Source organism: Protopterus annectens, chromosome 2.part0, assembly GCF_019279795.1.
Source record: "Protopterus annectens isolate FY-2018-M chromosome 2.part0, PAN1.0, whole genome shotgun sequence".
Classification (NCBI taxonomy): Eukaryota; Metazoa; Chordata; order Ceratodontiformes; family Protopteridae; genus Protopterus; species Protopterus annectens.
The window spans coordinates 349,140,028-349,155,731 of NC_056728.1; the positions used below are offsets into that span (position 1 = coordinate 349,140,028).

At 44.1% G+C, this 15,704-nt stretch overlaps 1 protein-coding gene across 1 annotated transcript in view; it reads right to left on the reverse strand.

Annotated features, from left to right (window-relative positions):
• Nucleotides 1-15,704, reverse strand: part of SPTLC1 (serine palmitoyltransferase long chain base subunit 1) — a gene marked incomplete at its 5' end in the record, with an annotated part of 1,612,539 nt that overhangs the window by 1,238,280 nt on the left and 358,555 nt on the right. Inside the window, one exon of the mRNA XM_044060319.1 lies at nucleotides 5,281-5,353. Within this exon, the coding sequence (XP_043916254.1) occupies nucleotides 5,281-5,353 (73 nt within the window). The remainder of the gene's footprint in view (nucleotides 1-5,280; nucleotides 5,354-15,704) is intronic.

A 15,704-nucleotide genomic window follows, 5' to 3' on the forward strand; every position in this document is an offset into this window, starting at 1 on the left:
CATTGATCCCAAGATTTGAAGGACTGTCTGACTAAGCACTTGTCTTGGGGAAGTACTGCTCGGATATGAAAAGTCTTTCCAATCTGTGATGAGGAAGGGAGACTATGCAAGAGTGTCCTCAGCATTGTCCCTATGAATTCCAAAGACTGGGCTGGGGTCAGCTGACTCTTCCCCATATTTATGGAAATCCCTAAACACTGTGCCTGTAGTAGAGTGTACTGTCATGCCATTATCAATATACGCTTGGTGGGGCCAGTTAGGAGCCAATCGTCCAGATACGGAAACACCCAGAATCCCTGCAGTCTCAGGTGAGCTGCTGTCACTGCCATGTATTTGGTAAACACTCTAGGGGCTGTAGAGATGCCAAAGGGCAGTGCGTAAAACTAGCAATGATTGGCTCCCAGGCAGAAGCGAAGGAATCTTCTGGATCGTTTGTCCATCTTTATGTGGTAATATGCATCCCAAAGATCTATAGAGCACATCCAATCATCTTTTTCCAGGAAAGGAAGTATAGCCTGAACCATGACCATCTGAAACTTTGTCTGCTTGACAAACTTGTTTAAGATACTGAGGTCCAAAATGGGTCTCCAGTCCCCTGTCTTTTTTGGCACTAAAAATAACCTGGAGTAGAACCCAGATCCTATCTGGTCTGGTGGGACTATTTGGATGACTCTTTTTTGAAGAAGCTTTAGAACCTCTTGAGCTGCAGATTCCCTTTGACTGGGTGGAATGTCAGGAATATGTTTTGGAGATTTGGGGTGAAGATTGAAGGGGATGTGATAACCTCTGGTAATAATCTGCTGCACCCAGGAGTCTGAGGTGATACTTTGTTAGGCGTGTTGATGCAGTGAGAAACGTCCCCTGATTGCTTCCAGAGGAAAGCAATTGGGTCGCTCTTCAGGAGTGCAGGTAGGGCTTGCCAGAGAAAGCCTCTCTGGAACCCTGATTGCGCGGACCCCCCCATCATGGAAGGGAATTCTTCCGTAAGAGTTACCCCCTCTGTCCCATAGGGTATGTTCACCACGTGCGTCACGGAAAGGACCCTGGGACTTCTTGTGCCACATTTTCCTCAGATTCTTACAGACGTATCGTTGGGGATTGGAAAAACAGACACCTATGGCAGACAGGGTCTTACCATCCTGCTCACACCTGGTTAGCGCGTCTTTCACTTTGGATACAAAAAGGGAGGAAGGCTTGACTGGAGCGTCGAGGAAGGAAGCCTTGAAAGGCTCCACGAAGTCACAGAGACGCATCCACGCTTAACGTCTCATGACAACTCCTGCACCCGCTGATCTTGCCTCCCCCCTTCAGCTGCATGGGAGACCACTCTCTCAGATGAGTTAGAGATGGATTCTAAAGTTGTGAGCTGTGAGGCCACCTTATCCGGACCTAGTCAGATATAGCTCCCACTAGTGTTCCACAGAGCTCCGTAATGAGATCCCTCTGGAGCCTAGTGAAATGTGCCAGATAATTCAATAACGGAATGGTAAAGGTTGAAGAGGCGAACATCCGCTTCCCTAGTCTGTCCAGTGCCCGGGGCTCCTTGTTCGGGAAATGAACAGTGTGGTTTTCCTCGGCTAGGCTCTTTCTTCATTGCTGCACCACCGTAGCGTTCACAGGCAATCCGTTAGACCAATGAGGCTATCTTCGGGGGGATATAAGAATTTATCTGGTCTCCGGGGGATATGCTCAATGGAATCTGGCTTATTCCAGGCGTGCTGCATGACGAGCCGGACAAGCTCATCAGCAGGTGGGGTCACCCAGGTGGTAGAGGGCCTGGCACAGAAGGCATGCAAGAATGCAGACTCCTCAGGGGATGGGTTTGAGGACTTCCAATCTCCTCGCTTTTAGGATTTCAAGGATGTCTCCGAAGGAGACATCTTCAGGAGGAGATTTTGGGGACCCTTCCCCTTCATCATAGTCAGTGTCTTCCATGAGAGACTCTTCCGGGGAGTCTACGTGCTTCCTCTTGCACATTCTCTTCCTTGGAACCTCCTCAGCAGGGGCTTCCGAAAAGGACTCGGGAGAGAGGGTACCCTGTTCAAGGGTATTTATGGCTCCCATGCACGGTGTCCTGGAGTGGCAGACTGCCAACGGAGGCCTAGGAGGAATGTACATATGGTGTTCCGATGCCTGTGGGGCCAGCTGAGTACCTGCAGAGGCCAGGGCCCTTTCCATTGCCTGAAAGGCAGGTCTGCCTGAAGAGGGATGGGAGCCTGGAACAGAGGGGGACAACCTTGGAACCAGGGTCACATCCTGCTCCGACAGACCCGCCACCAGGAGAGGAACCTCAAGGGGACTCGGATCCACAGTGGTCATCAGGGCAGTAGCACACGGTGCCGGGCTAGGACCCTCTATGCCAACAAGCCAGTCACAACCCTGAGGATGGCTCAGTTCCAAAGGAGTCAACGTCCATAGGAAGATCATCGGTGCCACCGACGGGGATGCCGCAGGAATCGTGACAGCTGGAACCAGAAAAGGCATTGGAGGTGAGTGCTTCAGACCCAGAGAGGTCGAAGGAGGAGTACAAGATGGAGTCTGCGGGGTGAACTCCTCTGCTCTGAATGGGATACAGGCTTTACTAAGGGAAGTTAACCCACTAGCAATCAAAAGTTGATCCACAAGTCTGACCACGTCGAGTTCTGATAGGCTCCTGGAGGATCTGGTGGATATCCCCGACAGGGAGTCTGGAAGTTCCAAAAAAGGGCTATACAGTTGTCCTGAGAATGGGTCCATCGACAGGGAGTATCTGGTCCGAGCTATGAGCTCTCCCTTCGACACAAAGGTCGATGGGCCTGTAGAAAATGCAGTAGGGAGGGGGGAAGTGACTGGAATTGGAGACTATTGTTTGGGTCGAATGGAGAATCTGAACAGATGTAGTCATGGTCGGTACTATGGAAACGGAGCCATGGCAGTCTGTACTGAAAAGGTCTGATCAGATTTCAGTTCAGTAGTCGGCATCGAAGTGGGGGAACTCAAGTCCCAGTGCTGATGTAGGAGGATGCAGTCTAGCAGTCATAATCAGGGTCGGTTCCACCAAAGGCACCAACAAGAAGGGGGTTTTGCGCACTGGAGCTGAGGGAACTGTTGAAGACAATTTTGGTACTTTGGGTCTAGGCTCTAAAGACTTAGAATCTGAATCTTTAGGAGAAGAGGGAACAGAATGGCTCCTCCTCTTCTGATCTTTTCTGGGAGGGGATGAACCCTCCAATGCAGAAAGAGCCTCCAAGGAGGAGATCTGAGTAGTCCTTTAAGAATGAGTTTGTTGCATCTCTCATTGAGAGTACGAGTACTAAAGCCCGCTCAAATATCACAAGGTGGCTGAATCAGATGAGGCACATTCAAGCAATAAACTCAAGAGGAATGCTCGTCCAAATTGGGCATTTTACAGGCACACTGGTTGCAAGCTTTGAACCCAGTGGTCCCTTTCTTATCCACCATAACCGCATAAAAATCAAAGCCCTACACCTGCAAAATCAGTAATATCAACAACAAAAGATCCTACCAAAGATATAATGATACAGCACACAAAAACACACACTTTTTTTTTTAAAGATATAAAAGGAGGAGGAAAAAAAAAGGTATCAACAATGGTATTCCAAGGGTAAGGCAGGAGCTACCAACGATGGTAGGAAGAAATACCTGAGAAAACAGTAAAGGGGGAAAACGAAGCACTTTACCAGAAAATAGGGTTAGTGAGAGGTAATATAATACAAACAAAGATTCAACAACAAACCAAGGTTATAACAACAAGCAAAAACCACTTAGCTGAGAGTGAAAGGCTTGACATGTCCTAGTCAGTACGCGGCAAACGAGATCTGAGGTAATGGGGACAGAGGCACTATGGGTAATCTTTCCATGAGAGTTTTTTGGCCGACATAAGCTTGGTACAGTGCCTGAGTTGGAACAGAGTATCTGTTCCGAGCCCATCAGTAAGGAATGAATGAAGATTTACATCAGATTGCCTGGCACTGGCTTATCAGCAGTCACCAGAGCTGCTTCTCAGCAGAGAGTTAAAAGGTCACTCTGCTGAAGGTGACGTAGAGGGTTCACTTGTCACCGTTTCTCAGGAGGTAGGCAGAAGCTCCTCATCTGACAGTGGCACAGCATATCCCCCATCATCTATATTTAGATGTGGTAACTTATCACATCCAAGGTGTGGCAGCAGCTGGACTCTTAAAATGAAACTCTTCCTGGTATGGCTGATAAGAGCTGCATGACTGGACATAATGTCAGCAATGGTGGTGACTTGATATCTAGGTGGTTTCTCCTTGGAGCCAGACAGGCCCTCTGTACCCTGCCCTATCCACCATCACAGTGTCCTCTTCCTTATATGTTAATACCTATTCTCTATAGTCAGATTCTCCCAACAATCTAATCGTCTCAATCGCCAGTTGCCCTCCCCCTGGTCCGTCTCTGCTTCCTACCACTGTTGCCCCCCTTCTGTCCACACAACCAGTTTATCTCAGTCTGCATTTTACATCCATGTGTCTTGTTCCTACTGCCCTCCCTACTCTCTTTCCCACCAAACTCCTGTTTTCTGCCCCATCTACACTTCTTAAAAAATAAAACAGGAATCTGTCACACTAAAACAGATGCCCCTTCCTAGTCCCCTATAAACCTTTCCTTTTTCTTAGTTGTGTGTTTATTCCTGTATCTGCTCTTTCTCCATTTCTGCCCTACCTTCCCCTTTGAATGACAAACTGCAAACTGAGTTGGCAGTTTGCTGTGCAGGCCATCTGAGGCTTATTCATTGTGCTCATGCTGCAGCTATGAGATGCTTTGTTGTGTATGGTCGATGCACATAGGCTTGAGCATTCTACCTATAGGTAAAGTGACTTGACTAATGCCAGTGATATACAACTTAGTATGCATCTCGTTTCTCTGAACACTGCAGCCATGTTTCCCCTAATATACATCTAACTGGTAGTGGGCCACAATGCATTATGTCATCTTTGATATCCAGGGCTCAGATACGGCACTGCAAAACTTTCTGAATACCCAATATGTTTACTCATTCACTGACAGTCTCCTGGGATTTCCTGAAAGATTTCTACTGTGGTGGGTATACATGACAGCAGATCCCATAAAGTGTAGATTTTGTGTCCCCTTAAAATATGTAACTGCATGATTACTTGCATTCCAATTACTTTTCTAGTGTTCATATTTTTCCAGAAATCTAAATAAAAAGGCCCTTGTAAGTTTTTGCTCCCAAAACCACAACACCCATTAGCTAGCAATGAAAATACTGTAAATAAGGGAAAAATTGTCCTTACTCACCAAATGTTCCATAAAATCCCCGTGGTCCACATGTACCAACACCATATTTTTTTATTGACTCTAAGGCTGCTGTCTAGACATAAAAAAACAAGACACAAAGATTTTTAATAAATACTAGCAGCTTGAGGATTTAACTTTATATTTTTTATTTTTAAAAGAAAATGTCACATGAAGAAATAAGGCAAGATTTTTTAAAACTCATGTAATTAACAAAATGCTTCTTTTTACTAACAAGAGTAAGTTGAACACTGTTACAAAAACAGTAATCAGCAGCAACTTATCCCAACACAAAATAATTATGTTCACACACAGACACAGATAACACTATAACAAGCATGGACAAGTTGGCATTTCATCCTGATTGCAAAAGTAAGTAAGTATGGGAAGGAATCACGGATGCTCTAAAAAGCTCAATTATGAAGTGTTTTTTTTTTTTTTGGGGGGGGGGTCAGTACTTCTATTAAAGGAGAACTGCACCCACAGACAAAAAATATGTTTACTTCATCATGTCTTGATGTTTTCTACATTTTAACACCACGTTTGGACTCTATATACTTGTTTTAAATGTAATTCCAGAGTCTGTCAACATGGGGTCTGGCATCTTGATTTTTTTAGTCAACCTCTAGTATTCCCAAAATGCAACGTTTGGCTTTAAAATATTACATCATAGCCTATAAAGCTCCTATCAGTGCACTGGTTTTACATGCTTTCACATACACCCTGCTTTCTTTAGTCAGTCAGGTTTAATTACCATTTCTTGCTTTTCAATGACTACTTAAAAAGACAAACCGGGATAATCACACAGAACAGTATTCTCAGTGCTGGTTACTTTTTTCTTTCTAAAGAGGCCAATTTTCATTTATTTTATTTACTTATTTTATTGCATTTGTTTACCGGGAAAGTTCACTGGGCCTAAGAGAGCCCATTTTCAGAGGAGGCCCAGGGAGAAAAGCTCCAACAAGAACATAGATACAGCAAATATTTAAACATTAATTGGTACAGAAGTAGAAACAGTGTTACACATCGTGATTACAGTAATATATACAGAATATATATATATATATATATATATATATATATATATATCTATATATATATATATATATATATATATATATATATATATATATATATATATATATATATATACATACATATATATATATATACACATACATATATATATATATATATATATATATATATATATATATATATATATATATATATATATATATATATATATATATATATATATATCTATATATATATATAAAAAAGCAGGAATTTAGCGGGTTGCCGGATGAATTCAATCAGAGGTATAAACATAGATATATTAAATCAGTATTATTGTACCAGTATCAACAAGTGATAAAAAAATAAATAAATACGGAGAAAGTATCATCAGTCACTAGTAGCAAAAAGCAAAGGAGTTTAGTTATCATATAAGAAGAGGAATAGGTAAGGTTAGTGAGCAGGTAACATATCCAGGAAGAGTTGAGATGGTTTTTCAGTATTTGTTTGAAGGTGGTGGTGCTGCTTGTGTTTCTTACAGAAGGTGAAAATTAGTACCATATTTTGGTGACTGTAAAGGAGTAGAGTTGACCAGCAGGTATGGTGGGCTTTTCTACTTTTAGAAGTAGATGATTTTCAGATCTTAGTTGCTTGCTGGGTTGGTATTTTCCAAGTAGAGTTGAGACAGCAGGACAGTCTGTGGGTCTGTAGATTATTTTGGGTGCTGTAGTTAGTTGGGCGAATGAGAGATGGTGGGGGAGTTCCAGCCAGCCTAATTGTTTCAGTGAGTTACAGTGGTGGGATGAGAATTTAGCCTTGGCAAATATCACTATTCTGTTGCAATACATCAAGTTTGGATTTTGTAGAATTTTGGATATTAGTGAAGAGAGGGGCACCATAAAGGAAAGATGGTAATAAAAAGGTAGTTGCAAGGGTTTGTCTAGTAGAGAGGCTAAGAAAGTGTTGGTGCCTGTAGAGCATACCGAGCTTTTGGTGTGTTTATGTTATTTTTATGAGTAGGTCAAAGTTAAGGTATTCATCTATAATAATGCCTATTAATTTAGTGTGTGGGACAATTTCTATAGTGGTATTGTCTTGGACATGTATAGTGAAGAGATTTCTATCTAGGGGAGTGGTTTTCTTAGAGGGTAAAAATTACTAATTTCATTTTTTTCAGATTTAGGGCAAGGTGATTGTTAAGCATCCAAGATTCAGTAGAGGCGAGGGCATTCTGGGTGATTTGCTGGGGTACAGAGATGGAATTTGCAGTACACATTATTGTATAGAGTCATCAGCATACTAGATTATTGAGCACTGATGGAGAGTGGAGTGAAAGTTGTTAATGTTGTGTCTTTCGGCTTTTCCCGGTTAGGGGTCACCACAGCGGAACTCCGGTCCACTAATGATTGGTAGTTGATTTTTACGTGCCAATTTACCAGCCCTGATGCACAACCTTCAATGAAGGTACGCCCATTCACGCATGTCTCCACGCAGAAGACGCTCTAGCTGAGAATTGAACCGGACAGCGTCTTACTGTGAGGCGACAACACTACCGCAGCACCACCACCCGCGGAGTGAAAGTTGTTAATAAAGATGCTAAATAAGAGAAGACCAAGTATGGAGCCTTGGGGTACCCCTGTGAAAGTACTGAGGAAGGGAGAGTAAGATTGTTGCCATTTGGTGGATTGCCTTTTGGAGAGATAGCTATTGAACCATTGTAGAGTAGGAAGAGAAAGGTGGAGGGTGGATAGTTTAGAGAGGAGGAAATTGTGGGAAATGGTATCGAAAGCTTTAGAGAGGTTGAGGAAAAGTGAAGCAATTATTTTAACAGAACCTCATGCCTGGTTAACTGTATCAAGGAAGGATAGTAGACCAGTACTGGTGCTGTGTGTCCTGGTCGGAAACCATGCTGAGTGGGTGACAGAATTTGAGTTTCAAGCAGGTGGTTGAGGAGTTGGGCATGGATGCATTTTTCCAGTATTTTAGAGAGGAGTGAAAGAAAGTACAGTTGTGTACACTTACCATAAATGTAGATCTTAGAGTGTATACATCAACACAGGCCTTTAGCTATCCCTCCTGTACTGGACATTGTAGATTATGCCTTCTCGGAATCTAGCCTGGCCTCTGACTCTTCACCTCCAGCTCCCAGAAAACTTGAGAGGTATTACAGGGTACCTGATGCTCACAAGTTCCTTTTTAAGAATCCTACTGCAGATCCCGACACCATTTCACAGGGACCCAAAGGCATTAAGGCTACTACTGCCAAAAACCCTACCTCCTCTGATAAAGATTCCAGGGCCCTGGACAGATGGGGTAAAAAGGTATATACAGCTGTGACTTTAGCCATTAGGCCCTTAAACTGCCAGTTTCATATCTTAAAAGTATCAGCAGCATATTATTGGATTGCTTAAACAGAAAATGATGGTGATTCCTGACTGTGCTGAAAATAAAGAATTACAGGATTTAATGCATTCTGCTGAACAAGTTGGAAAACATACTTTGCAATGTGGTTTTGATTCATTAGTGGCATCTTGCAGGGCTGCTGTCACTGGGTCTGTACTTAGAAGGCATGCTTGGCTTAAGGAGCAATCTTTGCCAGATCATGTTAAAGCTAAATTAGTGGATGCTCCCTTAAACCAAGACCGCCTGTTTGGCAACAAAGCAGAAGTACTTAAAAAGATGGAGGAAAAAGCTAAATCTATGCAAACTGTTAAAGATTTCCTGCAAGTACTGCCTCTCAGATTTAGTAGGCACTGGCCTTCTAAGAAATGGTCCTTTCCTGCCTCTTCCAGGCCTTCTCAGTCCAAACCCAGAACCATCAGAACGCCCATGCTTCAGTCCCAAGGTACTCACAGGCCTAAGCAGTAGGGGGCCTCCCACTTCCAAAGCTGGGAGTAGTAAGACACACCCCTATGGTAAACTGTCACAATGACTTAACTTTAAACCTTCCAAGCCCTGCTCAACTGACTGTTCCTTTAGGGGGAAAGATCGCCCTGCATGCAAAAAACTGGGAACTCATTACCCAAGACAAATGGGTTTTATAAATAGTTTCCCAATGATACAGATTTCACTTCCACTCCTTACCAACCCCAAACAGTTGGCAAGACCTACCCCCAAATCAGTGGGCAGAGGCTCAAAAGCAAGTTCTCTCTCTCTTCTGAGCATCAGGGCTATTCAACCTGTCCCAGAGGAAGAATGGGGGGCAAGGTTTCTACTCAAGACTTTTTCTGGTACCCAGAAAAGACAATTACTGGAGCCCTATCCTGGACCTGTCTATCCTAAACACTTTTTTGGCAATTCAAAATGCTAACTCTTCATCAGCTGCTTCCCATGCTAGGCAAAAATGCATGGCTGGCAACACTGGATTTAAAGGAAGCCTACCTGCACATCCCAATAAGGGAATCTTGCAGAAGATACCTACGCTTCAGAGCAGACTACATGCACTATCAGTTCTCTGCACTGCCCTTTGGCTTATCTACTGCACCCAGGGTATTCACAAAGTGCCTAGCTCCAGTCATTGCATTTTGCAGGCAAAGAAATATTCAAATATACCCATACCTGGATGATTGTCTAACTCAGGCAGAAATCCAGGACATACTATTAAATCATCTGGCATTTGTAAAGAAATTACTGACTTCTCTGTGGTACACTATAAATGAAAATAAATCACATCTAGTACCCTGCCAACAAATTGTATTCCTGGGAGCAAGCTTGAATACAACTTCCCAGATGGCCTACCTCACGCCAGAGAAACAAGTTCATTTGACAGCCTATTTAAAAAAACTGGCCATAAAGACCCAGCTATCTGCAAGGAAAATACTGCAAGCCCTAGGGTTCAGGGCCTCTTGCATTCTACTAATTCCATATTGCAAGACTGCATACGAGGAAACTACAATGGTATTTAAAAAGCCTATGGTGTCAACATTATCAGGACCTAGACTCAATGATTGCTAACATACCTTGTCTAAAGATGGAGTTCCTTTGGTGGGCAGAGGCCTGCCACCAAAACAAGGGACTGCCATTCTCTCTACCCCCTGCCGCCCAAACCCTAACAACAGCTGCATCAGATTATACATGGGGGGGGCTCACTTGGCAGGGCAGTGCATTCAGGGCAAATGGAAGCAGAGTCAAATGCATCTGCATATCAATCAAAAAGAAATGTTAGCTGTACAGAATGTTCTGACATCCTTCAAGGACCACATTCTTCCAGGACAATTATTGGTAAAGATGGACAACACTACTGTTATGTGGTACATAAGCAGGGGGGAACTCACGCATACCCTCTCTGCAGACTAGCCATGACTCTGTGGAACACAGCCTTGAGCTACCAACTGCACCTACAAGCTCAATTCCTGCCAGGCAAGCTAAATACACTGGCAGACTACCTAAGCAGAAATCTCATGGACCCACACGAGTGGAAACTGGATCCAAAGATATTCAACATTTTGAGAAACAAATGGGGGAGCCCAGAGATAGACCTGTTTGCCTCCCCTCAGAACTACCAATTGGACACATTCTGCACAAGGACTCACCACAGACAAGCTTGGAAAGTGGATGCCCTGTCCTTCACATGGAAAAGACTCACCACAGACAAGCTTGGAAAGTGGATGTCCTGTCCTTCACATGGAAAAGACTCACCACAGACAAGCTTGGAAAAGTGGATGCCCTGTCCTTCACATGGAAAAACCTATCAGTTTATGCCTTTCCCCTTCTGCCTGTCCTCTCCAAAGTGCTATTAAAGATCAAACAGGACAAACCAAGGACAATACTTATTGCACCAGACTGGCCATGCCAATACCAGTACCCCCTCTTGCACAGTGTGTCACTTCTGGAACCATGGCGCCTGCCTCAGACCCCTGCCCTGCTGTCCCAGCAGGCGGGTCAGATTCTGCACCCACAGCTTCAAACCCTGAACCTTGCAGCCTGGCTAATTTCATGATCTCTCCGTTACCATCCCTCAGTAAGCATGGGATGGATGCCATTCTGGAGGCAAGGAGGCCTAGTATTAGAAAATCCTATGCTGAAAAATGGAAAAGATTATGTTCCTGGAACCAAACACAGAGGATGGACACAGCTGTGCCCAACTTACCGCATATTCTTCACTACTTAACTGAGATGCTTCACAAGGGTCTTTCCTTCTCCTCCATCAAAATTCATACCTCGGCCATTTCAGCTCATTGTAATACAGAGCCACCCCTCTTCTCTCATCCACTGCTGAAGCAATTCCTCAGAGGGGCCAAAAACCTAAGACCACCCAGGGGAGCCCCTACTCCAGCCTGTGACCTTGACTTTGTATTGGAAAAGCCAACTCTACCTCCCTTTGAGCCAGCTGCAAATGCAGCGTTGAAATTCCTTTCTTGGAAAACAGCCTTCCTTCTAGCCATCACTTCAGCAAGGAGGGTGTCTGAATTACAGGCCCTCATGGCAGTGGAGCCTTTCATCATCTTTCATGTGGACAGGGTGTTCCTCAGGACCAATCCCTCCTTTATGCCCAAGGTGGTATCCAGTGTGGCCCTTAATCAGTCCACTCATTTGCCAACCTTTTTTCTAATCCACAGAACAAAGGGGAATGAATAATGCACTCCTTGGATGTGCACAGACAAAGTACAGTTGTGTACACTTACAATAAATGCAGATGTTCGAGTGTATTCACTGTTGCAGTCATTGCATTTGGGTTATCCTGCTGGCAGGTTGCCCTCAGTCGGCCTGAATTCCAAAGTCTTGGGTCCTGCGTCAGTTGCTGTCACCCCTTCCCTGACGTCAGGTCGTCAGGGGTATAAAAGATGCAGCCGACACCATTTTCTTCAGTTTTTCTTGCCCCAGATGTCAGGTGCCCCAAAAACGGTATGCTAAATATATGTAAGTAACACATACATGCATCAAAATAAACTTTACCTTCATCTATAAGCAAACATACCACATAGATTGTACAGATCAGAGAAGGAAAGATAAGTTCCAGCAAAAATAAGGGGGATGGTGGGTGAGTAACCTGGACTGCAACAGTGAATACACTTGAACATCTACATTGTACTACGTTCTTCGTGTTTCACTGTTGCAGTCATTACATTTGGGTAGATTCTCAAAGCTATGGATGGGAGGATGGAACTAAATAGCATTAGGGGCGGCTATGAGGTCCTGCACAACTGCAGTGGCAAAGCCTGCCCTGGATTTAGAGTAAAGTGGCAGATTGTAATGTTTTGTAAAGGTATGCACTGAACTCCAAGTAGCAGCTTTTAAAATATCTTTGGTTGGTACTCCCCTGATAAAGGCTGCAGAAGTGGCTGCAGCTCTGGTTGAATGTGGCCTAATGTCCTTAGGCACAGGTTTGCCATGCTGAGAGTAGCAGAAATGAATGCAGTGACCTATCCACTTTGAAACAGTCCGCTTGGAGATGGCCTTTCCTTGTGATCCTGCAGCATAAGCCACTAGGAATTGCTCTGTCATTCTGAAAACTTTAGTTTTATCCAAGTAGAATCTAAGTTGTCTGTGTACGTCCAAAGAATGCAGAATTTTCTCCCCCTTGTTCTGTGGATTTGGATAAAAAAGTTGGCAAATGAACAGTTTGGTTAAGGGCTAACTGGATACTACCTTAGGCATAAATGTAGGGTTTGTCCTCAGAGACCCTGTCCGGATAAAAAATGATAAAGGGTTCCACAGCCATGAGAGCCTGTAGCTCTGACACTCGTCTTGCAAAAGTTATTGCTAGGAGCAGAGCTGTTTTCCAAGATAAAAAGTTTATATCAGCAGTAGCAGCTGGCTCAAAAGGAGGACATAAATGAGGTCCCATGCAGGTGTTGGTGTTCTCCTTGGAAGCCTTAATTTTTTGTCTCCTCTGAGGTACTGCCTTAATAAAGGATAAGAAAAGAGTGGTGGCTCTGTATTGTAATGAGCCGAAATGGCAGAGGCATGGATTTTAATTGATGAAAAAGATAGGCCTTTGTCCAGCATCTCAGTTAAGTATTGCAAAATCTGAGGAATATTTGGGGCAGCTGTATCAGTTCCTTGAGCTTGGTTCCAAGCACAAAATCTCTTCCATTTTCCAGCATAGGATTTTCTAGTACTAGGCCTTCTGGCTTCTAAAATGACATTCATCACAGCTTTACTGAGAGGTGTGCTTTGTATGGCTACATTATCCGCCATGCTGCCAGGTTTAGGGTCCCGAGTTGGCTGTGCAGAATCTGATACTTTTGTTGGGTCAGTAGATGAGGTGTTTGAAGTAAGGTCCAGGCTGGGCATTGAGACAAGTTCCTTAAGATCGGATACCAGTACTGGTGTGGCCAGTCTGGGGCAATCAGAATCATTTTTGGTTTCTCCTGTCTGACCTTTAGGAGTATTTTGGGGCGGAGGGGCAGTGGAGGAAAGGCATATACTGATAGGTTTGTCCAGCTGAAAGATAAGGCGTCCACTTTCCATGCTTATCTGTGATAAGTCCTTGTGCAGAATCTTTTTAGTTGATTGCTGTGAGGGGAGGCAAATCGATCTATGTCCTGGTGTGCCCATTTCTTTGTTATCATGCTGAAGACTTGTGGATCCAGGTGCCACTCGTGGGGATCCATGAGATTTCTGCTTAGTTCGTCTGCCACAGTATTTTCCTTTCCTGGCAGGAATTGTGCCTGCAGATGAACTTGGTAAGTCAATGCTGTGTCCCATAAAGCCATGACTAATCTGCAAAGGGGGTAAGAGTGAATGCCCCCCTACTTCTCTGCAAAGGGGGTAAAAGTGAATGCCCCCCTAATTGTTTATGTACCAGATGACCGTGGTCTTTATCAGAAGTTGTCCCGGATGAATTAGGTCCTTGAAGGCTATCAGGGCATTTTGAACAGCTAGCATCTCCTTTTGACTGATATGCAGATGCATTTGGTTTGCGGACCAGATGCCCTGAATACCTCTTCCTGCCATGTGGGCGCCCCAGACATAATTTGATGCATCTGTCATAAGGTTCTGCCTGGCTGGGGGTATTGAGAATGGCTGTCCCTTGTTTTGGTGACAAGCCTTTGCCCACCATCGAAACTCCTGTTGCAGGCGGGGAATGAGAGCAATCATTGTTTCCAGGCTGTGGCAATGCTGTGACCAGACACTTTTTAGGTACCACTGATGTTTCCTCATATGCAGTCTTGCATATGGAATTAGTAGGATGCAGGATGCCATGAAGCCCAAAGCCTGCAGAATTTTTCTTGCAGATAACTGGGCCTTTGTTGACATTTCCTTGAAATAGGTAGTCAGTTGCCTTTGCTTGTCTTGCGTGAGATAAGCCATCTGGGCAGTTGTATTTAAGCTTGCACCCAGGAATATTATCTCTTGTGAGGGTACTAGTTTTGATTTCTTTTCGTTGACTGTGTACCCTAGGCATGTTAAAAGTTTCTTTACAAATGCCAGATGCTGTAGTAGAATGTCCTTGTTCTCTGCTTGAATGAGGCAGTCGTCCAAGGATATATTTGTATTCCTTTTTGTCTGCAGTAAGCAATTACTGGTGCCAGGCACTTTGTGAAGACCCAGAGCGCAGTAGATAAGCCAAAGGGCAGTGCAGAGAATTGGTAATGCTTTCAGGGAGCTCTGAATCTGAGGTATCTTCTACATGACTCTCTGACTGGGACATACAGGTATACCTCTTTTAGGTCTAAAGTCATGAGCCAAGCCTTGCTGCCCAGCATGGGCAGAAGCTGCTGCAAGGTCAACATCTTGAATTTGGGTATATCCAGGTAAGTGTTTAGAATAGATAGGTCCAGAATTGGTTTCCATGCTTTGTCCTTTCTGGGTACCAAGAACAGTCTTGAGTAAAATCCTTGTCCCTGCTCTTGCTGTGGCACTTGTTGAATAGCCCCCATGTGCATGAGAGATGCAACTTGTTTTTGAGCCTCTGCCCACTGATTTTTTGGCAGGTCTGGCCAACAGTTATCCTTGGCAGGGTATGGAAGTGAAACTTGTAGCCTTGTGACGCTATGTCTAGAACCCATTTGTTCTGGGTAATAATGTGCCAATTTTGAGAAAAAAGTGCTAGTTTTCCCCCTAAGGGTGCTGCCAGAAGATAAGTGCTTGGTACAGGCAGGGGGAAGTCATTGGGGCTGTTTCCTGTATGGTTGTGATTTGTCCTCTCCGCTTTTGGAGGTAGAAGCACCTCATTGCTTAGACCTGTATGAACCTTGTGGCATGGATCTGCCCCTTTGAGGTCTGTCTAACACTGGAAAGGACCAATTCTTTGTAGGCCAGTGTCTGCTAAACCTAGGAGGCTGTATCTGTAAGAATTGCTTGACCGTTTGCATAGATTTAGCTTTGTCCTCCATTTTCTTTAACACCTCTTCTGCCTTAACACCAAACAGGGTATCATGCTGTAATGGAGCATCTAATAATTTTACTTTGACATTATCAAGCAGATTTTGTTCCTTTAACCAAGCATGCCTCCTAATGACAGA